General features: G+C 59.3%; 10 protein-coding genes across 10 annotated transcripts; 7 read left to right on the top strand and 3 right to left on the bottom strand.

Moving 5' to 3' along the window:
- Position 1: 1 nt before the first annotated feature.
- On the top strand, positions 2 to 2579 carry P884DRAFT_303678 (uncharacterized protein; the record flags this gene model as incomplete). The annotated part of the gene is made up of 2 exons (XM_069445049.1): positions 2 to 2304; positions 2414 to 2579. The coding sequence occupies 2 exons, from the start codon at positions 2 to 4 to the stop codon at positions 2577 to 2579; spliced, it is 2469 nt and encodes an 822-aa protein (XP_069293421.1).
- A 339-nt stretch (positions 2580 to 2918) lies between these two features.
- Positions 2919 to 3892, bottom strand: P884DRAFT_273448 (mitochondrial 37S ribosomal protein bS18m; the record flags this gene model as incomplete). The annotated part of the gene is made up of 3 exons (XM_069442591.1): positions 2919 to 3152; positions 3297 to 3679; positions 3787 to 3892. 3 exons carry the CDS (start codon positions 3890 to 3892, stop codon positions 2919 to 2921), a joined length of 723 nt encoding a protein of 240 aa, XP_069293420.1.
- Positions 3893 to 4338: 446 nt separating this feature from the next.
- On the top strand, positions 4339 to 5399 carry P884DRAFT_212575 (uncharacterized protein; the record flags this gene model as incomplete). The annotated part of the gene is made up of 8 exons (XM_069439155.1): positions 4339 to 4382; positions 4458 to 4514; positions 4577 to 4607; positions 4742 to 4765; positions 4826 to 4855; positions 4920 to 5000; positions 5060 to 5142; positions 5198 to 5399. 8 exons carry the CDS (start codon positions 4339 to 4341, stop codon positions 5397 to 5399), a joined length of 552 nt encoding a protein of 183 aa, XP_069293419.1.
- A 1491-nt stretch (positions 5400 to 6890) lies between these two features.
- Positions 6891 to 8165, top strand: P884DRAFT_232913 (protein-tyrosine phosphatase-like protein). Its single transcript, XM_069439864.1, has 2 exons — positions 6891 to 7630; positions 7736 to 8165. Exons 1-2 carry the CDS (start codon positions 7114 to 7116, stop codon positions 8068 to 8070), a joined length of 852 nt encoding a protein of 283 aa, XP_069293418.1. The 5' UTR covers positions 6891 to 7113; the 3' UTR covers positions 8071 to 8165.
- Positions 8166 to 13299: 5134 nt separating this feature from the next.
- On the top strand, positions 13300 to 14577 carry P884DRAFT_212662 (uncharacterized protein; the record flags this gene model as incomplete). Its single annotated transcript, XM_069439161.1, has 2 exons — positions 13300 to 13539; positions 13669 to 14577. The coding sequence occupies 2 exons, from the start codon at positions 13300 to 13302 to the stop codon at positions 14575 to 14577; spliced, it is 1149 nt and encodes a 382-aa protein (XP_069293417.1).
- A 1185-nt stretch (positions 14578 to 15762) lies between these two features.
- P884DRAFT_281212 (uncharacterized protein) lies at positions 15763 to 17127 on the top strand (the record flags this gene model as incomplete). Its single annotated transcript, XM_069443514.1, has 3 exons — positions 15763 to 16138; positions 16393 to 16540; positions 17037 to 17127. The coding sequence occupies 3 exons, from the start codon at positions 15763 to 15765 to the stop codon at positions 17125 to 17127; spliced, it is 615 nt and encodes a 204-aa protein (XP_069293416.1).
- On the bottom strand, positions 17084 to 18381 carry P884DRAFT_265308 (uncharacterized protein). The gene is made up of 2 exons (XM_069441931.1): positions 18294 to 18381; positions 17084 to 18192 (listed from the first exon to the last, which is right to left on the bottom strand). The coding sequence occupies exons 1-2, from the start codon at positions 18312 to 18314 to the stop codon at positions 17269 to 17271; spliced, it is 945 nt and encodes a 314-aa protein (XP_069293415.1). The 5' UTR covers positions 18315 to 18381; the 3' UTR covers positions 17084 to 17268.
- A 585-nt stretch (positions 18382 to 18966) lies between these two features.
- Positions 18967 to 19847, top strand: P884DRAFT_232905 (mitochondrial 54S ribosomal protein bL17m; the record flags this gene model as incomplete). Its single annotated transcript, XM_069439863.1, has 2 exons — positions 18967 to 19182; positions 19285 to 19847. 2 exons carry the CDS (start codon positions 18967 to 18969, stop codon positions 19603 to 19605), a joined length of 537 nt encoding a protein of 178 aa, XP_069293414.1. The 3' UTR covers positions 19606 to 19847.
- A 141-nt stretch (positions 19848 to 19988) lies between these two features.
- On the bottom strand, positions 19989 to 22024 carry P884DRAFT_212563 (uncharacterized protein; the record flags this gene model as incomplete). Its single annotated transcript, XM_069439154.1, has 2 exons — positions 19989 to 21291; positions 21345 to 22024. 2 exons carry the CDS (start codon positions 22022 to 22024, stop codon positions 19989 to 19991), a joined length of 1983 nt encoding a protein of 660 aa, XP_069293413.1.
- An 865-nt stretch (positions 22025 to 22889) lies between these two features.
- P884DRAFT_265304 (JAB1/Mov34/MPN/PAD-1 ubiquitin protease-domain-containing protein) lies at positions 22890 to 24294 on the top strand. Its single transcript, XM_069441930.1, has 2 exons — positions 22890 to 22977; positions 23151 to 24294. Exons 1-2 carry the CDS (start codon positions 22930 to 22932, stop codon positions 24132 to 24134), a joined length of 1032 nt encoding a protein of 343 aa, XP_069293412.1. The 5' UTR covers positions 22890 to 22929; the 3' UTR covers positions 24135 to 24294.
- Positions 24295 to 24862: the final 568 nt, after the last annotated feature.

Below are 24862 nucleotides of genomic sequence, written 5' to 3'. Positions count from 1 at the left end.
GATGCGGTCGCAGTTGACGCGCAATGTGTACCTCCGACTGCTAGCCAGCCGCGGCTTGCTGCGGCCATGCCCATCCCTGCCCGGCCGCTGCCTCGCCGTCTCGTCACGCGCCGCCCCGTTCCCGCTGCTGGCCCGTCGGCAGCCGCGCAGGACCTTCTTCGGCATCTTCCAGAAGCCCCCTCGAATGCTCAAGGAGCCCGAGATCGAGCCCGGCTACGACGTGCTGCTGCACTACCGGAGCCTCGAGACCGAGAATGCGCGACCGCCCGAGCGGGAGGAGCTCCTCAAGGGCTGGAGGCAGTTCATCCAGCACAAGCGCAAGAACCACCTCCGGTCCCTGAACTCGACACAGGCCTTCCTCGCCTACCGGCTCCTCCTCCACCTCGTCGAGACCGGCCCGGAGAACGAGGAGGGCCAGGGCGACGATCTCAGCTTTGCCGACCTGCGCGCCGCCCTGTGGGTCACGGCCATGAAGCCTCCCAAGGGCACGACCGAGCACCATCTCGACCTCGCGAAGCTGCTGTACGGAGAGATCGAGCGGAGGATCCAGAAGATGCGCGAGCTCGGCATCGACGAGGACGTCATCAGGGAGGCCGTCGGCGGCAAGGACACGGGCGACCTGGAGCTGTTCTTCACCGCGCTCACGCAGTACGGCGGCTCGCTCGAGGCCGCCCAGAGGCTGGCCGAGCTCAAGGACGCCCTGGCCGAGAGGAAGCTGGTCCCTCGGGTACGCGTCTTCTGGACGCTCGTGCTGCGCGGTCTCGCCAAGGAAGGCCGCGAGGAGGAGCTGCTGGCCGAGTGGAAGAAGGCCGAGGCGGCCAAGGTCGAGTACATGCCGCCGATCCACGAGATCATGACGACCTTCTACGCCACGCGGGACAGGATCGAGGAGACGAAATACTGGTTCGAGAAGCCCGTCCACGCCAACTGGGCGCGCAGCCCAAAGTCGTACATGGAGGTGGTGAGGTTTGCGCTGCGGAACGGGCAGCAGCAGTGGCTGCAGCCCGTCTTTGAGCAGCTGATCAACTCCAACCCCCAGAAGGAGTGGTGGGACGTCATCTTCCAGTGGGCCGTCCTGGTCATGGACAAGGGCGTCGAGGACGTCAAGCAGATGATCGACGTCATGTCGGCGCAGGCGGGCAAGGAGGGCAAGGAGAGCCCGAAACCGGACGCGGCGACCATCGACGCGCTCATCACGGCCGCCATCGAGAAGCAGAACCCCTACCTCGCCGAGCGGTTCGTCTCGCTCGGGGCCGAGCTCAAGATCCGCCCGCGGGCGTCCACCTACATCCTCCAGATGGACTACCGCCTCGACGCCAAGGACTTCAGCGGCGTCCAGGCCATCTACGACAAGCTCCTCCGGGGCGAGGTCGCCGTCAAGCAGGACGAGGACCTCCCCGTCCTCAACAAGTACCTCCGCGCCCTCTGCTCCGTGCCGGAGCCGGACGTCGGGCGCATCCTCGACATCACGGCCGACCTCGAGCAGCGCCAAGCGACGCTCGAACCCGAGACGGTGGTGGCGCTGTGCATGGTGTTCCTGCGCAGCGACAACCAGTACGAGGTGATCGACACGCTCTCGCTGCACACCGTCTCGTACAGCCTCGAGGAGCGCGCCCAGGTGCGGCGCGCCTTTGTCGAGTACTGCCTGGACCGGCGGGTCAGCACGGCGCGCGCGTGGGACTGCTACTCGCTCCTGCGGCAGTTCTTCCCGGAGACGGAGCCCGAGGAGCGCGTGCTCCTGATGGACGGCTTCTTCGCCCGCCGGCGGCCCGACATGGCCTGCTACGTGTTTGGGCACATGCGGTCGCAGAGCAACCCGGCGCAGCGGCCGACGGCCGACATGTACGTCCGCTGCCTCGAGGGGCTCGGCCGGTGCCCCGAGAACGGCGGGGTCGAGGGCGGCGAGGAGGGCGCGGGCGAGTCGCTCCGCATGGTGCACAACATGCTCAAGATGGACACGACCATCCAGATGGACACGCGCCTGTACAACGCCCTCATGATCGCCTACGCCGCCGCCGGCGAGCCCGACGTCGCCATCGACTTCTGGCGCGACATCACCAACTCGGCCGAGGGCCCCTCGTACGCCAGCCTCGCAATCGTCTTCTGGGCCTGCGAGCTGCTGCCCTACGGCGACCGCACCGCCAGGACGATCTGGCAAAAGATCCAGCGCATGGACCTCGAGGTGCCCCCGGACGTCTTCTGGGCCTACTGCGGCGCCCTGGCGGGCAGCGGCCACGTCGAGGAGGTCATCCGCCTCATCCGCGGCATGGACGCGAGCGTGGGATACGGGCCGGGGTTGATGACGTAAGTTACTCCTTTCTCTCTCTCTCTCTCTCTTTTTTTTTTGGCCCACTTCTTTTCTTCCAGTTGTCTAATGTCTCATGTGAAATTGCGATGCTGACGAGCCCGGTAGACTCGGCGTGGCGTATAATGCTCTCCCCGGCGAGAGCAGAAAGGAGCAGTTTGAGGCGTGGGCCCGGGCCGAGTACCCGGACATTTGGGCCCAGCTGGAGAAGAAGGGCCGCAAGGAGACGTTAAGAGGCACCAAGTTCAACATTGTCAGGGATATGAGAGCATAAGATTCTGTTTAGAGCTGGTGTTTGTTTTGGGCCGACATTGCAATTCGCGACTTGTAAAAAAAAGAGGAAATATTCAGGAGGGAAAAAAAAAACAGAAGAAGCACTCGTCTGTACATGTACAACAAAGAAGGTCTATACAGTTTCAGGGGCGCCGTGGGCACGGTTGTATGGCCGGGCCCGTGTTTTGGTTATTCTCCATGATAATCGTACAATGGGAACTCAGCTTGGGAGGTCTAATGTTTTTGTACACGACATCACCGGTTGAAGAAGGGCGGCATAGTTATCCTCCAAGGGTTGGTCCGGTTTTCCTTTCCCTCTTGGTCCTACCACGCCTTCCCCCTATAACCTGTTCTGCGACGGGTCCGATGGCGTTGGGATGGACGCGGTCGGCAGGCCGTGGCGGCTGAGGCGGAGGATCTCGGGGTGCCTGTGCACGCTGGGGTGCAGGCCCATGCCGATGGCCCGGCGGATGGCCTTGGCGATCTTGCGCTGGTTGACGGGGCGCAGGCCGGTCTCGCTCGAGTGCTTGATGCGGCCCATGGTGGTCATGAACTCGGAGATGAGGGAGAAGTTCTGCGTTTGTTGTCACTCTGGTCAGTATTATTCTCTGCACCAAAGGACAAAAATATATCAAGAAGAAAGAAACGTCAGAGGACCCCCTTGGGGAGGAAGGGGGGGGGGGGGGGGGGGGGGGGGGGGGAGGGGGGCGACACGGACCTTGTAGTTATCGAGCGGGTTGAAGCCCAGCATGTCGATGATGTCCCTGGTCGGGCGGCGGCCCTGGCGCCACTTGCGCATCTCGGCCGGGCTCATGTCGCGGGGCGCGTAGACGTCGCCGGTCCGCCAGCGGCGCGGCATCTGGCGCAGGTAGTTGTCGGTCGTGGCGGTCGCCCGCAAGTCCTTGACGTAGGCCCGCGCCCCGAGCCCCTGCTGCTCCATCACCTGGCGCTGCTCCTCGGCCGAGAGCGGCCCGCCGCGCTCCATGCTCTCGGTCAGCAGCCCGTACAGGGCCTCGTTCGAGTTGGAGCTCGAGCGCTGTCTCCTGGCGCTGCCGCTCGTCGTCCCGGCGTTGGACTCGTTGTCTCCAAAGATGCTACGGACTGCAGCGGCGGTTTGGCCGTTGTTAGAGACGGGGCTTGCGGCTGAGTGGCTATGACAACAAACAAGTCGGGGCAGGGAAGGGAAGGGATGGACGAGGATGACTGACAGGCTGCAACGGGCGCCGAAGTCGAGAATGATCGCGGCTGTTGCTGGGCCGGGCCGATCCGGCATTGGCGGACGGCCGACGAGAGCCATTGCCTGCACGACGACATGGTTGTTTGCTGTGGGTGCCGTGTGAGTCCGCTGCCGGCGTCGTCTAGCTGGTGCGTGGTTCGGTTTTGGGGGGTCCGACAGGTCTGGACGCTTTCTGGCGGAATCTTCTTTTAGCGCGCCCGGATTGGTTGGATCCGCGAATCCTGGTGCCGTTGGAGTTCTCAGCCTTGGTTGGGGTCGTTGCGCTGCGGGTGCCCTGCGGCTGCCCTGCGGCAGGCAGGGAAATGCCAAGTGGGCACTGGTGGGGCCAGAACTTCTTCCCCAGCAAAATTTCGAGAGATCCGAACATCAAGGGTACTCCAAATATTACTCTAATGTGATGGATGACCTTTCATCATTCAAACACTATACACCATCTTCCAATCATTTGACGTGCGATCCAGGTCTCTGCGAAAGACATTCTGGTATCCAGGGATATCCAGGGACTGTGTCTTGAACACTCGAAATGACACGGAAACTCAAGTTTCATGAGCAAAAGCTCCTGAAGAAGTGGGTTCCAATCTGGATCGCTGCATGGAACTGGTGGCAGCTCTGGGGAGAGTCGGGGACTGACGGATTTGCTAGGCACGACTTCATCAATTATAAGCAGGACAACAACCACCGACATCATGACGTTGCCAGGTAATTCCCATAATTCCCACAATTTATACCCTTTTGCATGGCTGTTTGCTTATTCGACTTAGGCGGTACATGATTCAAAAGCCAGAGGATTATGTATGTCCTACCTCTTCACATTCACCATCTCCCTTCTTGACCGTGATCGGGTCAACGGGCTTGAGGTTCAGCCGCCGCGCTCGCTTGGATCAAGGATGTTTCGGCATACCGTTACTGACTTTTTCATTCAATAGCACAAATACAACAGGCTTTGTGGTGTAGGTGCCTGTCCTCTTCCTCGGTCCCAATAAAGTTGTCCACCTGCTGACCTTGACCAGTCCCTCCGGCAATTAGCACATCGTCTTAGTGTATGTCCTGCTTTGCGCTTCATGTGGTTGACAGGGTGGTCTCTCATACTAAGTTTCCGAACAGCTCCTTCCGCCGGAGAACGAAGTCAGGAGGAAACACGAGACTCTGCTGCTGGACAAGCTCTATGACATGGGCATCCTTTCGGTACGTTCGCGGCGCGAATGTTGGTGCTTTGTGCCTGCGTCATTAACCGTCGATTTTAGACCAAATCGAAGCTCTCCCAGGTCGAGCACAACGTGACGGTATCAGCCTTTGCTCGGCGACGATTACCTGTTGTTATGACTCGGTATGCAAGCGGCATCCCTCTACTGACCCGGGTTATGCTGCTAATACATGGACAGCCTACGCATGGCAGAGACCGTACAAGCTGCCACAAAACTCATCGAGCAAGGCCACGTGCGTGTCGGCGTCGAGGAGATCCGTGATCCCGCCTTCCTCGTGACGAGGAACATGGAGGACTTCGTCACCTGGACCGTGGGCAGCAAGATCAAGCAGAACATCTTGAAGTACCGTGACAAGCTTGATGACTTTGAGCTTCTCTGATGGCTGTCTTGGCCGCCTACCCGAGCTCTGTCAGTAAGGGTATATGAACCCGAGGGGCACCAAACCGTCTTGCTGCCACGAGCCCGAATACCGGTCAACCTTGGCGCTCTGGGAAGGAAAGGTGATGGGGCGAACGACTGGCGCCTGTTCGCAATCTATCAGTACGAGTGCTTCAGGTTGCCGCGGCATCTGCTGGAAGCGGGGGATCCGGGAGCGAGAAAGCGGGATTAGCCACATGTGCGAGGGACTCGCTTGGCAGACGCGCCCAGACCAGCATGGGAATGGTCTCAGGACGCAGCGCTAGCCCCGGTCGCGACTGTTCTTTGAAAGATCGATAGGCCGAGTTGGAGGGGGTTTATAGCAAGAGGTTGAGTTGGCCTGCTGGTAGTGACGGGCCAAATAGTGTACGCGTGTCAGGTCCAAAAGGGCCGGTTGAACAGTCGAGATGAGTTCGGAGGCACCTAGCACAAGTTCCAGGTATCGATCCGGTCGGGCAAGGCTCCTCCTCTACATGCAAAGTCCGTTCCCATAACACATCCTCGTTTTTTACGTTGCCACTTGACATTCCCGAATCCACTGTATGGCCTCAATAGCACTCGGCTTTTCGCGCACTCCGTCAGTGTTTGGGATTTCAAGCAAATCTAACAAAGAGGACTCTCCAAAGCCGCCACCGAACCCCCAGTTGCGGGTTAACTCGGAACAGTCACCCCTTGTTGTACATCCGCACATCAGCATCCTGGGTTCTAGGTTCTATTTTCGTTTCGCATCTCGTGCCCCTTGTTCACCTCCCTATATTTCAACGCATCCAATCCCGGAGGACATCGCCGTCTTCCCGTTCGACGATTATGATTTACGCCCAGCGATATGTCCCTGGCTTCGAGAGACAAGAGGGTAGAAGCTCGGGCGGGATATCGGAGGGTTTCGAGGAGGCGTTTAGCAGATCGAGACGGTTGAGGGCCTGTCAAGCTTGGGAAGTGCTCGTGGTGACTCTTCATATACTATTTTGACTTGCATGCCTACCTGATAGTCCAAGCTTAGAGAAATCATGAAGCGTCCAGGATCTTGTCCCATATCTTCGGTTTTCCCGTCTGGCAAAATTTTAGAATGTACGGGCTACAGTACTGTGACCGCCAAACAAGGCAAGCAGCAAGTGGGCACAAGTTGGGGACTTGTGTCCGTGGTGTTCCATCAGCAAGCTTATCAGTTCAGCATGGAGGAGCCTCCCTCCAGAACTCGGAGAATTTTAGGGCCTGGGCTCGGATCGCCTCCCGCTCGGACGATGCAGTTTCAGGGGGGTCAGATGAGGAAACGGGACAGGCGACTGCCACGTGTGCCTGCGTCTGTGGAGTCGATAGTTATTAAGCTTACGATAGCAGCAAGGGGAAGTGGAGCGTTGAGGTTCTGCGGGGCAGGGCGTCGGGCTCCTTGCCCAGCCTGCCCGCATCCCGTGTTTGGGGGATGCGGCTGTCCAATCTCCGGAGATATCGGCCGAGCTCCCCGCGACCACACCTTGGCGCGCCTGGAGATTGATCTTTAGGAAGGGAGGGGATAACTGAAGAAACACGCCTGGCTCCCGTGTCGCAGACGTACATACCACCAATACGAAACATACCCTTAGGGGCCCCATCGGCAAGCCTCGCTTTCTCTTCGCAGACCGAGACGCACAAAACGCAGAACCAAGACAGCAACGGAATCGACGACGGAAGACCAAGACATGTCCAGCACAACTCCGGACCGTGACTTCCTCCTCGCCCTGGCCGATACGGACGCCTTCACTCCACTCCCGGCCACGACCCTCGCCGCCGTTCTTGCCTCGCCGCCCTTCGTGTCCATCCCAGACACCTTCAACGCCCGCGACCTCGGGCTCGTCCCGGGCTCGCCCATCCCCCCGGGGCGGCTCTACCGCACGGCCGTCTTCGCGGCCGAGGTGTCGGCCGAGGGCCGGGCCGCGCTCCGGGAGCGGCTGGGCGTGGGCAGGATGGTCGACCTGCGCACGGCGGGCGAGCGGGCGCGGCGGCCGGAGCCCGCGGTCGACGGGGTCGAGGGGGTGTGGATCGAGCCCGAGGAGGGCTTGGCGCCGAACTTGGACGACTTCGGGGAGGGCGAGGGCGAGAAGGGCGTGGTCCGTATGTACCTGGACGTGCTGCGGCTGTACCGGGGGGCGATCCGGGCGGTGCTGGAACAGGTCAGGGACGGGTGGGAGCGGGGGGCGGTGCTGTTCCATTGTAATGGTGTGTTGCTTGAGTTTTTATCAATCTTTTTTTTTGTCTTTGGCCTGTCTCTTTTCTCTCCTCTTTTCTCTCCTTCTCAAGAGCATGCTAACACGAGGATTCAAGCGGGACGAGATCGCACTGGCATCGTGGCTGCCATCTTGCTGAGCCTGGCGGGCGCGGGCGCCGAGACGATCGCGCTCGACTACCTGCTGTCGAGAATCGGCATCGAGCCGGCGAAGGAGCAGCTGCTCGCCTATGTGACGAAAGGACCGATGGCTGTAAACATGGACGCGCGCGGGTTCAGGAACATGGCCAACCTGAAACTCGGTTGCTGGGAGGCGTTCGTCAAGGCCGTGGACGCCGAGTATGGCGGGTTTGAGGGTTACGTCAGGGGCCCTCTAGGGTTTTCCGAAGAAGACGTCGCCAAGATCAAGAACAACCTCGTGTTTCCGAATTGAGCAGTCGTGGTCTCGGTCTTGGTTTCAATCACACAAGAAATTCATTTCGTCTCCCAACCAATCGCGGAAGATAGCTTTGCTGCCTGGAATGCGGCCAGGGTTTTGATCCCAACGGCCGCCAATACCAGTGACGTCATACTGTTGCCTTGTAACCCGGAACACGCAAGAACCCCTGATCAATTGGCACATCATCCAGCGCCACTTCAACGGGTTCTCCGACCCACTAACCTTACACTAGACTTCCGTTCCCTTGGTCAGGGTCTACCTATAGAAACAAAATGAAGAACGAACCCTCCAAAATGCATCGCTTCTCACGCCGCGGCCCCGTCACCACAACCACTACCCGCCCTCACCGCAGTCAAGGCGGTTTCTTCTCTTCCCACCGTCGCGCTGCCCCGTTGACGACCATTACCAATAGCTGTGAACCGCTGCAGGTGCTAAGTCGAGGGATGATGCAGGCTGCCGGAACAAGAAGGATGCATGGGACGGACGGCCGCGCCGTTTGCCGTCGGCGCTTTTTTCCAAGTCGCAAGGAATTCAATCAATAGATTAGTTCCTCTATTGCGACGGCGATGAACGGGAGAGTGGTTTCTTCGTTTCCGGTATAAGCGAGATGCTGCTGACTTTCCTTCACTACGGAGTACTTACAGATCATATCTTGTACGAGATACCCCGAAAGAAATGAAGTAGAAGCGCTGGTACTAGAGAGGAAAACACGGATTCACCCATCAGCCGACATCAGGCTCTTTACAAGCTAGAGAGGAGCGGCTAGAAAAGTAAAGAGTCTATAGGCTTTATTAAGCATCAAAGCCAAGAAGCTAGTAAACGAAGTAAAAGAAAAGCGGCATTCTATCATCAAGTCGCATCATCTCGTTAGATCATAAGGGGCCCCAGGCAGTGCGCTTCCATCATCCCATCATTATCGGATCCCCCCGGTCCCAAACTCCCAAGTTCCCATGTTGTCCCAACCTATAACTGCGAGTCATTCGGGGTATCATCGTAGCTATAAAGAAGATGAAAAAAAAAAAATTAAAAAAAGGAGAAAAGGGGGAAAAAACGTCCCAAAGACCCATGCAAACCCGTCGCCATATACTCTCACCCGCCGACCTAGAAATATCCCGCCGGCGGCTGTGAGCCCCCCGGTTCACCCTCCTCCTCCTCCTCCTCTTTCTCCACCTCCTCCTCGTTCTCTTCCACCACCACCACCCGCGACCCCTCGCCCGCGAGACCGGGGAACCTCTCGCGCAGCGCCCGCTCCAGCGCCGCCAGGTCCCCCAGCGCGGGCGTGGGGTGGCGTTTGGTGGCGACCCGGTCTCCCCCGCCGGCACGCGGGCTCTCCCACCGCGACGGCGGAGGAGTGACAGCGGCGATGGCGCTAGCACCAGTACCAGCACTAGCATCCCGCGTGCGCGGGCGTCCCTGGAGCGTAGGGGCGGCCAGCAGGGCGTCGAGGCTGGGAACGCTGCGCGATCGTCGTCTGAACGCGCGCGTGCTGGTGTTCATGCCCGCGCCGGCATTTGTGCTGCTGCTGTTGTTACTGTTGCTGCTGGTGGTGCGCGCCGCCATTGTCGGGCTTTTAGGGGCCGCACCGACGCCCGCACCCGCGCAGCCGGCACCAGAAGTGACTCCCCGGGACGAACCCGACCCACCAACGACAGCGGTAGCATCACCACCACTATGACCACTATCACCACGCGCCGCCGCCGCCGCCGCCGCAAGCCTCGCGCGCTTGGCCGCCGCCGCGGCCTCGGCGGCCTCGGCCCTCGCCTCCATCTCCCGCGCGAGAATGAGGGCGGGCAGGAGGAAGGGCCGGAGCTGGCGCTGGTGGCTCACCCGTGGTAATATCGTCGTCGACGACGACGAGGACGAGGACGATAATGGCAGGGCGCTCTCGGACCTTGCGGCGCGGAGGGGGCGCGTCTCAACCCCTGCGGGCGCTCGGCTGCTTGGTGTGGCTGTCTCTGCTACGGTCTCTGTTGCTGCTGCTGCTGCTACCATGGTAGTAGTAGTGGTGGTGGTGGTGGTGGCGTTACTATCGGCGGTGGTGATGGTATTAGTAGCGGTATCGGTGGCGATATCCGCGGTGGTGGTGGTGGTGCCCGAACGCGAGAAGAAGGGGCAGTCATCCTCCGTAGATATGGAGGGTGACGAGAAGGATGGATCCGGGGATGTAGCGGCCGGGTCGAGGTCCATAGACGGGAGGGGGTCGAGGTTAGGCGTCTCTCCTAGCACGCGCAGGGCTTTTTCCCGCTTGAGGTTTCCTAGCTCGTTGCGGCGGAGGCAGACGCTGGGGACGTGCCTGGTCTGCTCCGGCAGCGGAAGCGGCTCGAGGCCGCCGGTGATGTGCCGGATCTGGTGCGGCTTGATCGGTACTCGCGGCTTGGGCTTGGAGAAGAGCTGGGAGGGGGATCGGAGCCTCTTCAGGAAGCCTATCGCCCCCGTAGCCCCGGACCTGGAGCCCTTAGAGCTCGTCTCGCCCTCGGGCTTGAGGGCCCTGCTGGTAGCCAGCATCTTGTCGACCTTTTCCATGACTGCCTCTCCTTGAGGCGTGTAAGGGTTGCCGTCGTAGCGTAGGCCCAAAGGGCGGCCTGAGGTGTTGGCGATGGGCATGCTCGACGAGCCCGTGAGGTTGACCGGGTGCATCCGGAGGGGGTGGATGGGCCCGGTCATCAGCGGTGGCAGGCCGAGTGTGCCGGTCAGCGACTGGGGAATGCGGCTGCGGCTGGGCTCGCCGCTGGGCTGGGAGGAACCGATCTGCTGCGAACCGAGGCGCCGGTGGGTAGGCCGAGGGGGGCTTGGGACCTCGAGGAAGGATCGCTCCAAGAGACGAGGGTGTTCTCTCGGAGCCGGGGACTGGCGGGCAGCCGGGGGAGGTGCGTTTTCGCCAACCCTGTCGTCGGCTGGCTCGACGACAATCCGTGGGACCGGCGATTGGGTCCCGGGGCTGCCGGGGCTGTCGACCGAGTCGCTCGCTTCCCTTCCACCGCCCTGCTGGTTCGTGGATCCGGCCATTGTTGTTTCGAGAGATCAATATCGAGGGGAACAACTCGAACCATCAACTTCAGCTGTTGAGAGGCGAGTTAGGAGATATAAAAAAGAGTGTTTCAAACTAAACTCACATTGTTTAATCTTGTTTGCACCGCGACGTTTTCGCCGATGTGCGACGATTTCGCCGATGTCGAGTGAATTTCGCTGATGTCGTGGGAAGATGAGTGACTGTAGAAAGAAAGGGAAGCTCGTGACAAACGAACAGAGGTTTGTGGCCGTCGCATTAATAACAGGCATGGGAGGAGTTATCACGCGAAGACCGATATACTGTCGCTGATCAGAGCGAGAAAAGAAGAAGCATGGTTTGGTTCCAGACGCTGGAACTGTTGTTGACTGAGCAAAATGCCTTTCCACGGAAAGGAAAAGACCGGTTTGTTCCCGGCGAGACGAGAGAGTAACAGCGACGATGCGAGAATGCCATCGTGTCAGTCGACCGCCGCCTGGCGTACCCCGTGTGATTCGGGCGGCCTATAGCGGATTCCGGATTCCGGATTCCGGATTTCGAGAAAATCGGAGCCGGAAGACGTTGGGAAAGCCCCACTTTCCCGGAGGTCTCGCAGGTCAGCAGGCCCGGGAGTGCTCGGAGCCTCTCCGTCACGCCCGGGGCTTGATCGGGTGACTTTTCAGAATGAAAAACTCACGGTCAGGCCAGGACCGGCACCGGCCTGTGCGAGCTGATGGTGCCTGAGGAAGGGAGTTGGCGCCTCAAATTTCGAAAAATAAAATCAAAGATCAAGTTAGTTCTCATTCTAATTCGTGAATAATTAGATAATTAACCAGAATGCCTCATCGACTGAGACTTCTCCCCCGAGCCATGCAGATGTACTGAGAGTGCCTTTCCAACTACATTCTATTAAACGGTGCTTGGAGTTAGATTGAAAGCATCCAATAATTTTGATGTGAATAACAAAACATCCAATGCACGACCGGTTTGTCGTAATTAATAATTAGTGCTACGGTAGTGAGAGGGTAAGGTTAAGCTATAATTGTATGCGAAGTAACGGAAAACCAAACTAGCAAACGACATGAAAGAGGATTGGCCGATGAATGGCGTTCGGGACGGGTCATCAACCAACAAAAGTCTTCAATCATACCGTATTTTTGTTTGCACAACACAAGAAGAATCGAAGCTAGGTACGCGTGGAGATTGGGAACAACCTCCGGAACCACACCCTCTTTCATAAACCGGCTTGAACCCTGAGGTGCCATTCTGTGAATCAAGCAAGCTAATACATTATGTTGTCCTATTGCAGGGAAGTATGCCATTGTGGCAGAATATTGGAGTTTGCTCTAAAGTTGCATGTCTCTTTGTTCAAAGGCCGTCAGGAGCGAACCATCCCCTGACCCCTGAGACTGGTTGAATGTTTGTAAACAAATGCGGTAATTATGTAGCAGGGCAACAGATCACCTTTCGTTTTCTTCAAATAATTATGTACAGTAGGTTTCGGTGATTCTAATTTGCTACCAAAGAAGCAAAACAGTGGATTGCTTTCATGAAATTTGAAGTCCGATGAGCATAGAGGGAAATCTACATCGAGAACATGAGATTGTGCCTGCCAAGTCTATACGGACGTAATCCGTCCCTTGCGTGCGAAGTCCATACCTTGAAGGATATCCAAACAACACATTGAGGGGCCCTGTATGATGACTCAGCAGCACTCACAAGGGTTTTTTTTGAAATCTCTGACCCCTGATTGGCAAATGCGGAAGCGCATTTCCAGAGTGGGGCCGCCCCGCAAACTCCCGAGCGAAGGCCGAAAAGATGACTGGGGGGAACAATTGTCAAATCGACACTCTCGGCTTCGTTTTCGGACTCGGACATTGAGACTACTATTTACGTACGTGTTCGTGTACGTCCGTACTTAGTAGTAGTGTATGGAGGCGAATGTCAATGCGACTCCTCGTCTCGATATAAATGCACACTTTAGTCGCTGCATGTGATACCCCGATTACTTGGCCTAATTCTCGTTAGGTCGTTCTGGTTTCCCCTTTTCTTTGCCACAGAGTCGGGCCCGTTGCGCAGCATCGAACGAGCGCAAAAAGTCCGCCGGCGCATCTGCAACATCTCCGTTCCCCGTTATTAATTCCCGCTCATTCTACACCACCCGACCTCGTTCGCCCGCCGACAATTTTTTTTTCTGTCTCACCAGACATCCTGCTAGAACCTTCAATTTCAACAAGATGTCCTTCTCGAGCCTCGTGCAAGATCTATCGCTGCGCGACTCGAGCGCACCGCGGAGGCGCGGCGAAGCCTCGGTATCTACCGTCGACGACCGCGCGTCCCACATCTCCATGGCCAAGTCGTACACGAGCACCGCTGCCACAAGTGTGAGCATTTCCGGAGACATTGGGAGCCAGCTCCATGCCGGTTACTCGCATCCGCTCGCGAGGTCATGGCAGGCCGAGCGTCAACTTACCAAGGTCAGTAGCAGCCGCCAGCGGCGCGCGTCCCCCCCCCCCCCCCCCTCCCTCTCTTAGAATACATAATACAGCATAGCGCCAATTTTTTTTTCCCTCTCTGGCCGCTCCCCGCTAACTCTTGCCGTCTAGTCGATGCTCATCTACCCCATCTTCGTCTCGGACCAGGACGACGAGGAGGTCCTCATCCCTTCCCTGCCGAACCAATACCGCCGCGGAATCAACCGATTGGTCCCCTTCCTCGAGCCCCTCGTCCACAAGGGCCTGCGGTCCGTCATCCTCTTCGGCGTGCCGCTGAAGCCGGGCACCAAGGACGCGCTGGGCACCGCGGCCGACGACCCGGAGGGCCCCGTGATCCGCAGCATCCGGCTGCTGCGGCAACGCTTCCCGCACCTCTACATCGTCGCCGACGTCTGCCTGTGCGAGTACACGTCGCACGGCCACTGCGGCATCCTCCGCGACGACGGCAGCCTCAACAACCAGCTCTCGGTCGACCGCATCTCGGACGTGGCCGTGGCGTACGCGCGGGCCGGCGCCCACTGCGTCGCCCCCTCCGACATGAACGACGGCCGCATCCGCGCCATCAAGCTGAAGCTGATCGAGGAGGGCATCGTGCACAGCGTGACGCTCATGTCGTACGCCGCCAAGTTCTCGGGCTGCCTCTACGGGCCCTTCCGCGACGCCGCCGGCTCGACGCCCTCCTTCGGCGACCGCCGGTGCTACCAGCTGCCCCCCGGCGGCCGCGGCCTCGCCCGCCGCGCCATCCTCCGCGACATCAACGAGGGCGCCGACATCATCATGGTCAAGCCCGCCGGCCAGTACCTCGACATCATCGCCGACGCCAAGGACCTCGGCCGGGACCTGCCCATCGCCGCCTACCAGGTCAGCGGCGAGTTCGCCATGATCCACGCCGCCGCCAAGGCCGGCGTCTTCGACCTCAAGTCCATGGCCTTCGAGAGCACCGAGAGCATCCTCCGCGCCGGCGCCACCATCATCATCAGCTACTTTGTCCCCGAGTTCTTGGACTGGCTGTCCAACTAAGCAACGGTCCAACGGCCTTAGCGAGCCGCGGTGTTTTTTTTTTTTTTTTTGGGCGTTTCAGGAGTCTGGGCGAGCGTAGGGTGTGTCATTTTCTTTTCTTTGGAGAGGTCAAAAAAACTTGAGGAGCATCATCAGGGCAGCTGCCGATTCCTTGTTTCTTCTTGTGCTATAGACCTTTTTTTTTCCCTTCCCCCTCAACGAGACTTGTTGGCCCGGGCGGTCTGGCCCGATTTCCACAGGGCTCCGGTAATTGATATCTCCTCTTTCTTCCTCGTTCAAGCCCGGGCCTTTGTCCGTGGTCGCATTGGGCCGCGGCAAGATGAAACCTTGGGACTCTCCTTCGGGCCAGGAAACGACGTGTTTGAAAAAAGTATATACAGGTTTATATATTAGCCGACCCGGACGGTTTTTCCACTTCCCTCCCCCTGAGTATAACTACGCCCCCAGGTAGGGCAGCAGCTGAGGGGAAGGGCCGCCGATGTAGGCCTGCCTGCGACACCGGACGCTTCCACCCCAGGCCTCGTGGTTCCGGAACTTGGAGACACCCCAACCGCGTGAGCTGTTGTAGCGTCCTCGAAGGTGGCAATGGGTGATGGCCCAGGCAAGCGTGGGCAATGGCGGCCGCGTTAGAGAAGGGACGGCCTTCGTTGTATGTAGATGTAGATGTGCGGACCCGAATGGCTTGCTGGCCCTTCGTAGTGCCTCGACGTCACCCGGGTGTCTTACTACCCTCTTCTATATCGAACTCTCTTCTTCTCTCTACCCGGTTCTTTGGGACCTCTCACTTCCGCCAAGCAACAAGTTGGAGAGGGCCGAAGGAAGAAGAGGGGCTTTTTTCAACACCTTGTTTTAAGGCGTGAGCTGCTTTCTTAGTGCTTTCACAAGGCGTGCCCCGGCTGTGTCTCACCACGAGGACATGACCGTAGCAGTCCGGGAGAAGTCCCGGTTCTCGGTTGGCCGCTCTACCGGCCATCTCTCCCGGTTTCTTGTTGGCCTTGCGCTTCCCGGGAAGGGGTGTGCTTTAACAGTCCACTCTCGTCCCATGGCTGGTTTCTTCTCTCGTCTCAGGAGCACTTCCCTTCCTTGAGCTCCCTATCTCTTGGATGCACAAAGTATCAGCAACCAGAGCGACCTTGTGTCTGTCCACATGACTTTTCCACCTCCAACCCTCGCACTCTTGTCGACATGAGCAGCCGAGCGGCCCCCATCCACGGCCTCGATCCTGAAGAGAAGGTCGAAGCCACTCTCGTCTGGGACGGCAGATCTTCACCTGACTTCGAACGCGACGTCTGCCTCGAAGACCTCATCCATGACTTCCCGATTAGCATCCCTTACCCGCGAGCGCTGTGGGCGCCGGCTCACCGAGCGCTGCCCCATCTCCCAGGCCTCCTCCGTCGGGCGGCGATCTTCCTACTCCCCAGTTTTATCCAGCCCCTTGTGTCACGCAGCAAGAGTGGCCCTTTCCCTTCTTCCTCCTCCTCTCAACATGGTCGATGCCTTGGCCCCACGGCTTACCTAGACGGCATCCGCGGCCTCGCTGCCGTGGCCGTCTTCTTCTACCGTAAGTGAAGTCCGTTCCCATCCTATTTCCAGAGAAGAAAAACCTATCCATTCTGGAAAGATGGGGGGGGAAAAACACGAAGAGGAAGAACCAGCTGACGTTTTTTTTTTTTTTTTTTTTTTTTTTTTTCGTCGGGCCCCTTTGGCCTCTGCACACCCACACGCACACTAACAATCGGGGGGAAAAACAACAGACTACCTGTACACGTGCTTCGTCATCGCGCCGGGCTACGGAACCTCGGGGGCGCACTATAGCCCCGTTGCTGCTCCCCTTCGTGCGCCTGGCCTTCTCGGGCCCGCCCATGGTGCGCATCTTCTTCGTCGTGGGTACGCGCTGGCGCTGGCGCTGGCGCCGCTGTGGCGGGTTCCAGGCGTCGCTGGTCTTGTTATATGCGGGCATGGTGTTGGCGGAGATGGACGTCGCGAGGAGTGCCCGCGGAGGCACGGGAGCCGCCGCCGCCGCCGCCGCATCCTGCCTGGTCTCGGCGTCGACAAGTCGGTCGAGCTCCCCGGCCCACTTGTCGACGAGACGATGCACGCCCAGGCGCGCGATGTGCACCGTTGATTAGCATCGTCGGGTGCCGAGACCCCAGGATGGGTGTTCCTCACTAGTCTGAACCCGGAGTCGTGCGGACGGACGAGCACCGGTACCGGCAGAGCGCGGGATCCGTTCTATTCGTGCTCGCCGTTGGCCGGTCTCGGGGCCGGCAGCGCTTTTTCACCTCGCCTGTGCCGCAGTACTTTGGCAGGATCAGCTACGCCTTCTACCTGATGCACGGGCCTGTGATGCACACGGCCGGGCGCTCCATCGAGAGATGGGCGTGGGGGGCTGACAGGCATCGAGGGGAGGGCTGACGAGTGCGGCTTCGTGCTGGTGGCAATCTTTGTGGTGCCCACAGTCATCTGGGTGTCAGACGTATCCTGGCGGGCTGTAGATGCCCCCGTCGTGAGCTTTGCGAAGTGGCTGGAGGCGAGATGTTCGATCTCTGAATAAACGGGTATTGTTTAAGGGCAAAAAAAAAAAAAAAAAAAGGACACTGAGATTTAGCTGTCGGTTGAATCTTCCGCAGCACCCAGACCGCGCTAGCTCTGGCCTCTTGCTCAGTGCATGGGAAGACACAAGGGTGCCGTCTATAACCCCCTCAACCGCGAGTTGTCCCTCTTGTCCAGGGGCAAATACCTTTCCCTCAGCACCTCCTCCACACTCCTCTTCATGCGCTCCTCCCGCCGCGCGCTATCATACCTCTCGGCTAGCGCCTTTTCGATGTCCGACACAGGCAGCATCTTCGCGTAGGCTTCCGACTCTGCCCTTTCCTCGGCCAGGTGAACTGCCGCCTTCGTCCTCTCGACGAGGTCGTGAGCCTTCTCGACACCCTTCCCTACAGCCCCCTTGGCTTCGTGCACCCCGGCCGCGACGACCTCCCGGGCCTCCGAAACAATCTCCCTCGCCTCGTCCCTCATGGCCTGCGCGACCGCGACCGTCGTGTCCCTTGCGTGATGCAGCGAATCTCTCGCTCGGCGCACCGCCTCCTCGTGCTCGGCTTGCTGCTGGTGCTGCGGGTGTAGCTGCGGCTGGTGCTGTTGATCTGAATGATAGTGATGCTGCCGCGCGGCAGGAGGAGAAACGGCCACCACCTCCTCGACCGTGACCGGCTCCCGCGACAGCTCCAGCCCGAACAGCGCGGCCACCTTGTCCTCGGCCTGCTCCCTGACCCGGCTCCAGTCCTTGTTCTGCGCCCAGCGCACCGCCGACAGGATCTCGCTGTTCCACCTGGTCTTGGCCGTCTCGACGAACGACACGCCCGGCCCCGCACCGCCGGCCGCGGCGTCGCGGCGGTACTGCTCGAGGCTCTCGCGCGGGCGGTAGGTGCCGTCGGGCAGGGGGACAGTGGCGTTGCGGCGGCGGCGGCGACCGAGATGGTCGTCTTCTGGAGGGATCAGGGCGTCGATGGCGGAGGCTTGCGAGCGGAGGACGGCCGACTGCGCCTGCCGGTTGCTCGTGTGGGTGAGGAGGGCGAGATAGGTGAGGGAGAGGGTCAGGGTGACGCCGCCTGCCTGTGGTGGGGAGCCCTTTGAGTTAGCCCGGGTGATTGTCATGGATTGTTGGCGAGATTGATGTGAGAGCGAGGGAAAGTTCGGGGTGGAGGGCGGCGTACGAAGCCCGCGACGAAACCCATCGTTCCGTGTTCTCTCTGGTCTTAGCTAATGGGGCTGAGTTGATAAGCGGATTCTCGCAGAAAAAGTCGCCGGGCAAGGCAATTGGCCGAGATTGTCTGCAGTGTCGCGGCAATGGGTGCGTTGAAGCAATAACCAATGGGTATTAAGTTGTCGGTTTGCGTCTTAATTTGGGCGGACCATGGTCGGTGACGTAGGACGTAGTGGGATGTTGCTTGGGAGCACGGTCGAATTTGGAAAGCTGAGGTTGAGAATGGCGTGAACCAAGTTGTCACTGGCCTGGCCCTTGCCCGGCCCTGGCGCCCCCCTGCTTGCTTGCATGTGCTCTGAGAGGCTGCCATGAGTCTGCAGTGCTTGGCTTTTGCCCGGTGGGGCTGGCGAATCGGGTCTGTGCTGCTTGCTGCTGCTGCTGCTGCTCCCACTTGTCACTCCTGGCAGGCAATCGGCGGACCAGGGACCAAAAAATTCACGGTGTTTCCCGCTCGCACCACAAGTCGCGGCGCAACCGTCCCCAAAAGACCCGACGACCCGACGACCGGACAACAAGATAACTTCACAACCACGACCCCGCCTGCTGCATCGTGCCATTCCACCGCCCGGCATCAAGCCATAAAACTGTCCCAATTGAACCGCCCACGAGACAAGTAGCGCACCATGGCGGGCGGGCACATGAAGTACCGGCAGCTGAGCCGCACCTCAGCGCATCGCCAAGCCCTCCTTCGCAACCTGGTCACGTCGCTGATCAAGGACGAGTCCATCCACACGACATGGCCCAAGGCCAAAGAGGCCCAGAGGTTGGCCGAGAAGCTCATCACACACGCCAAGAAGAACGACGAGGTGTCGCGGAGGAAAGCCCAGGGGATACTCTATGTCGGTCTTGCCTTTCCTTTCTTTCATTCCCTTCCCCTCACGTTTCCCTCCCCGGGCGACGGTAAACTGAATTAATCGGAAACTAATATCCTCCCGTTCCAGACGCCGCACGAACTCATGCCCAAGCTCTTTGGCGAGATCCGCGAGCGGTACCTGAACCGCCCCGGGGGCTACACGCGCGTACTGCGGACCGAGCCCAAGGACAAGTACGACCAGGCGCCGAGCGCCATCCTCGAGCTGGTGGACGGGCCCAAGGACATGCGCTTCGCCATGACGGCCGCCGCCGTCGCCCGCGACCGCGCGCTGGGCAAGCCGCACACGGAGCTGACGGAGAAGAACATCGCCAAGGTCACGCGGTACCGCCGGGGCGGGCGCGAGGCGTTCGAGGAGATGGTGAACAAGGTCGCATCGCTGCGCCTCTGATGGACTGATGGGGTTCCTTCCTCGCTTCTCTGTGGGGTGTTTATCGATGATGGGGATCATTGTTAGAAAAAAAAAGAAAAGAAAAGAAAAGAGGGGGGAGTGAGGGAGAAAGGGAAGAGTGGGAAAGAACGGTATTGGCCCGAATATAAAGGGAGGGAACACACTGGCACACTGGCACATGCATAAGAATAGGCTGTACATGTACACCATTGAAGGGCTGTAAGATATCAAAGAGAAGGGGGGGAGGGGGAGGGGGAGGGGGAGGGGGAGGACAAGCATGGTATGAATACTCGGTTCACTCGGCGTTTGGAGACGCGGCAACTGCTGGAGAGAAGAAAAATATATATAAATATATATATTATCCAACAGTTCGGAGATTCCGTCTAGACGAAATCAAAGGTATCCCCCTGGTCGTGAATCATCTTGCCCACCCTCGACGTCCCGACGATGCGCTCCAGCTTCATCACGTCATACTTGGAGAACATGACCCTCACCACCCCCTGCCCGGGCTCCAGCATCAGCGACTGCTCGCTCCTTTGCAGATAGCCGCCCGCAACCTCCTGGTAGAAGAGCGGGTTGTCCGGCAGCCCGTACATGATCACCCTCTTGACGCCCTTGATCCGGTAGCGCCGGAAGTGGTGGGCGCGTTCCGTGTACAGCAGCACCTTGTGGCGCCCGTTGAGGAAGTGCGACCGCGCGCGGGACGCCTCGGGCACGTCGGTGTACTCGGAGATGGTGCCGAACGAGACGTGCTCCACGGCCGTGTTGTTGGCGAAGTAGTTGCGCACCCGCACGAAGTCGAGGTACGAGGGGATGAAGACGAGCGTGCCGGCGGCGTCGCGCGCCTTGTGCCGCGTCAGCATCGGCACGATGGCCTTGGTGAAGTAGGCGAACCGCGCGTCCGGGTCGGCCGCGATCGTCGCCGCCTCGAAGCGGCTGAAGGTCTGGCGCGCCTTGACGGGCAGGTACTGGATCGTGCCGGGGCACTCCTGCTGCAGGCGCGCCTTGCCCGCCCAGTTGTGGCAGTGCGCCCGCAGCAGCTCGGCGAGCTCGGGCGTGTTGAAGGCGCTGAAGACGGCCGTCTGCCGGAACTGCTTGGCCTGGTCGTCCAGGTACCAGTTGCGCACGCGGCTAAAGTCGCACCCGTGCGCGTCCTTGGGCTGGATGTTGAGGTGGTCAAAGATGAACTCGACGTGCTCCCAGTTCTGCATGAGCAGCGCGTCGGCCTGGTCGACGATGACCAGCTCGATGGAGCTGAGGAAGTCATAGTCCATCTTCTTCTCCTCTTCGGACCCGATGGCCATGCGCAGGCCCAGCGGGCTGGCGAAGATGATGTCCGAGTTGTAGAACTGCGCAAAGTACTTGATCGTCTTGCGGGTGAACTTCATGCCGAGCCGGAACATGTCGTCGTCGTTACCCGAAAAGAGGTCCCTAAAGTCCTCGGGCTTCTCGTCGGAGAACTTGGACTGCTTGTCGACGTAGCCATCCTCGAAGCGCTTCCTGTTTTCCTGCTGGTCTGGCTCGCAGATCGAGACAATCATCTCGACCATCTTGACGCACGATTGCCTCGTCGGAAGAATCATCAGCACCTTGGGCCTCGTGAACCCCTGGTCTCGCAGCTCTAAGTCCTCGTTGGGGTCCGCCCTGGATAGCCTGGAGTTGTTCTTGATGACTCGGTCACGGGTCCTGCCGGAAAGGTCAGTCATAGCTTCAGTTGAAGATGCCGGTTCTTCACGTACTTGAAGACGTGATTGAGAGCATGCAGGGCCGCCATCCGCCTGACTCCCTGGGATCCTGCAACGGTCCGGTTGCAGTAGAGCACGTCCTGGTAGTTGAAGAGCAGCGGCGCTATTGTCTGCTCAACCTGGTCAAACTTGGGGTGCTTGGAGGCCATAGCATCATGCAGTCTCTTCTTCAGTTTGAGGTCCGAGATGCCAGATACCGGTGCCGGTAGCAACTTAGCCGCGGCGTCCCCAGTATCAGGAGTGCTCAGGAATATCCTCGTGGATTTGGTTGGTATCCGCTCCATGCGCCATTTGCCTTCTTTGATGGCCTTCAGCTTCGGCTGCACTTCCTCTTCCTTGGGGTCGGCAAAGTGCGTCTCGAATGGGTCGGTGCTATCCAGCTCGTCATCCTCATCAAACAGGTCCTCCGGTGCGAGATTGGTCGGGTCCTCCTCTGGCTCCTCAACCATATCAGGGTCACCTTCTTCGCCAGACTCCTCCTCATTACCGTGTGCTGGTTCTGGTGCTGCCTCCGGCTTTGAGGAGTCTCGATCGCGGCCCTCGGTTGAAGGGTGGTCCAGCTTCCGGCGCTTCGCCTTGGGAGCGCTCTCAACAAGACTACGCATCAAACTCATGTAAGGCTGAGCCGGCTGCTGCACCTCATCCTCGTCCTCCTCGTCAGAATCCACCTCCATGGCGTCTACTTCATCCTCTGAGGGGCTCTGCCCCTCGCTCTCAGACTCACTAGTCTCGTTAGCGGTACGGCTGCAGAAAGAGAAAGGGGAGAAAGAAGGAAGGAAGAAAGGGAGGAAGGAAGGGAGGAAGGAAGGGAGGAAGAAAGGAAGGAAAGAAAGGAAGAATTTGCCGCCATAATTTCATACATACTCTTTGGAATCGAGCCGCTTATCGTCAAATCGAGCACTCCGAGGTTGCTGGGGCCCTCGCCCTTTCCCTTTCCCTCTGAATCCCCCCCTCCCTCTAGGACCTCCACGGGGTACTGCACGACCTCCTGGGGCCATTGTGAGACAAGGAAGGATCTATCCTGAGTTCGCAATATAGAGGCGGCTTGATTTCCGATTCTTGACGTAGTAACGCCGCCTATCTTCTTTTTTGGGAAAAAAAAGTCAAATGAAAACTGGAATCTTTCAGCCTTGTCAGTCGGTTGGTGACTAGGAAACCAATGAACAATCCTTTTCTCTTTTTACCCCCCCCCCCCCTTGCCGCCCCCGCTGAACCTGTCTTGTAGCCTTGCGCACGCCGCTCTCTTATCGCGGGGCTTATCTTAGCGCGCACAACCCAGTTCCCGCATTCGCTGCAAAACCAAAATTCCAGGTCCCAACTCCGGAGCGAGCTCGAGAGAGGAACGAAAGGCTCCGGTCTGCCTGCGACGACTTTCCCCGATCCTCCGCGACCCGCCCAGCTTCCTTGTTCCTAACCCCATCAGCCCGCCGCCAATTTTCTGCGACCGGGGAAACCGCACTATCCGCATTACGCCCACCTCAGTCCCTTCAGGAACAGGACAGGACAGCATATATCCGCCAACATGGCCGTCGACCAGGAGCACTTCGTCCACCTCGCCCGGCCCCTGCCGCCCACGTCGATGGGTTTTGCCGGCAGTGCCCCGCTTACCGTGAACATCCAGCCCCAAGTATGCCCGGCCCTACGATACTTCTCTCACCTCTGTCCCAAACCTCCTCCCCCGCCCTCTCTTTTCTCACTCGCTCCGAGCATACGTGCCTGGGCTTTTTCTATTGCTGTGCATCCAACATTGTCATCGTCCGAGCCCGCAGAATCGCTAACTCAATCGCTTCTGCGCTCTAGGCCGTCTTCTCCGTCATCGACCATGCCACCCGCCGCGACACACAGTCGACAAGAGTGATCGGCGCCCTGGTCGGCACCCGCAGCGAAGATGGCAGCGAGGTCGAGGTGCGGAGCACCTTCGCGATCCCGCACACCGAGAATGAGGACCAGGTCGAGGTGGACGTCGAGTACCAGAAGAACATGCTGGCGCTGACCCTCAAGGCGTCCCCGCGCGAGACCCTGCTCGGGTGGTACACGACCTCGCACGAGCTCAACAGCTTCTCGGCCCTCATCCAGAACTTCTTCGCCTCTCCGGAGACGGGCACCTTCCCGCACCCGGCCGTGCACCTGACCATCTCGACCGAGCCCGGCGCGCCCATCGAGACCAAGACGTACATCTCGGCCCCCGTCGCCGTCTCCCCCGACCGCGCGGCCGAGTCCTGCCTCTTCATCGAGGTCCCGCACAAGCTGCTCTTCACCGACGCGGAGCGCGCGGCCCTCGGCACCGCCTCGGCCGCGGCCGCCAACGAGAGCCGCTCGGCGCCCGTCGTCTCGGACATCGAGTCCCTCGCGCAGGCCCTCACCACCGTCTCGGACCTCCTGGACCGCGTCTCGGGCTACGTCGGCGAGGTGCTCGACGAGGAGCGCGACGGCAACCAGGCCCTGGGCCAGTACCTGATGAACGCCCTGTCGCTGGCGCCCAAGGTGTCGCCCGCCCAGATCGAGGCCGACTTCAACAACCACATCCAGGACGTGCTCATGGTCAGCTACCTGGCCAACACGATCCGCACCCAGATCGACCTGGCCCAGCGGCTCGCCACAGCGCCGCTGGTCGGCAGCGGCGGCGAGAAGGAGGGCGGCGACAAGGGCAAGGACGGCGAAGAGGGCGGCAGCAAGCAGGAGTCTAGGGGAGCCAAGGGCGGCAAGCGGGGCGTCCGTTCCGGTGGTGGTCGGAGTACTGGCCAGCGCGGGGAACCGAGGGAGCCGAGGGAGACTGGCGAGTAGATTGCCAAGACACGAGGATGAAGAGAGTATTGGGGGGGCCGGTTTATCTCCTCGGCTCGGGAGTTCCTCTTGTTACTACCCAATACCCCACCATCTTGTTTTGTTCTCAGCCCGTCCCACTTGTCTGGTTCTCTTATGGTTGATATTTTTTTTTTTTTTTTTTTTGGTCTGGTGTACGAACGGAAGGACTACACTTTTGGGAAGGAAAGGGCGCGGAGAGAAATAAAAAAAGCAAGCAAACAAAACCGCCAAGGCATCCCATTTCGTATGACAGACGAGCAGACAAGAAAGGATGGCAGGTAGACAGGTGGCATTGGTCACCCTGGTTGAAGGGCAACATACATTGTGCAAACGCAGATCGCCTCTCGGTGGTATTGGGTGTTCCAGGGGCACTATCTGAACGAGTCATAACGAGTCAGGTCAAGAACAAAAGAAATAAAACGGACGCCATGGCGTTGCGGAGCCAGTGATAAAAAAGGGAAAAAAAGGCCGAAGGGAGGAGTGCTCAAATATGAAAAACCCAGGATGAATAAGGTCCCATTGTCGAGTCTATGATGGTGGTAGTGGTGGGTGCCAAAGTCTTGACCAGACTCGCTATATCACTCATTAATCTTTCTTTTTATCTCTCATGTCACCCGTTCATCCCATGTAGCGGAACACATATAGAACCGCCCGCCCATTCTGTTTATCGTAGCCGCCTGCTCCCTTGCAGGAAATGAGCGGAAAAC

The sequence above is a fragment of the Thermothelomyces heterothallicus genome, assembly GCF_042370625.1.
Source record: "Thermothelomyces heterothallicus CBS 202.75 unplaced genomic scaffold P884_scaffold_43, whole genome shotgun sequence".
NCBI classification, from domain to species: Eukaryota; Fungi; Ascomycota; class Sordariomycetes; order Sordariales; family Chaetomiaceae; genus Thermothelomyces; species Thermothelomyces heterothallicus.
The sequence above is the reverse complement of the archived record's forward strand: the minus strand, read 5'-3'. Positions and strand labels throughout refer to the sequence as shown.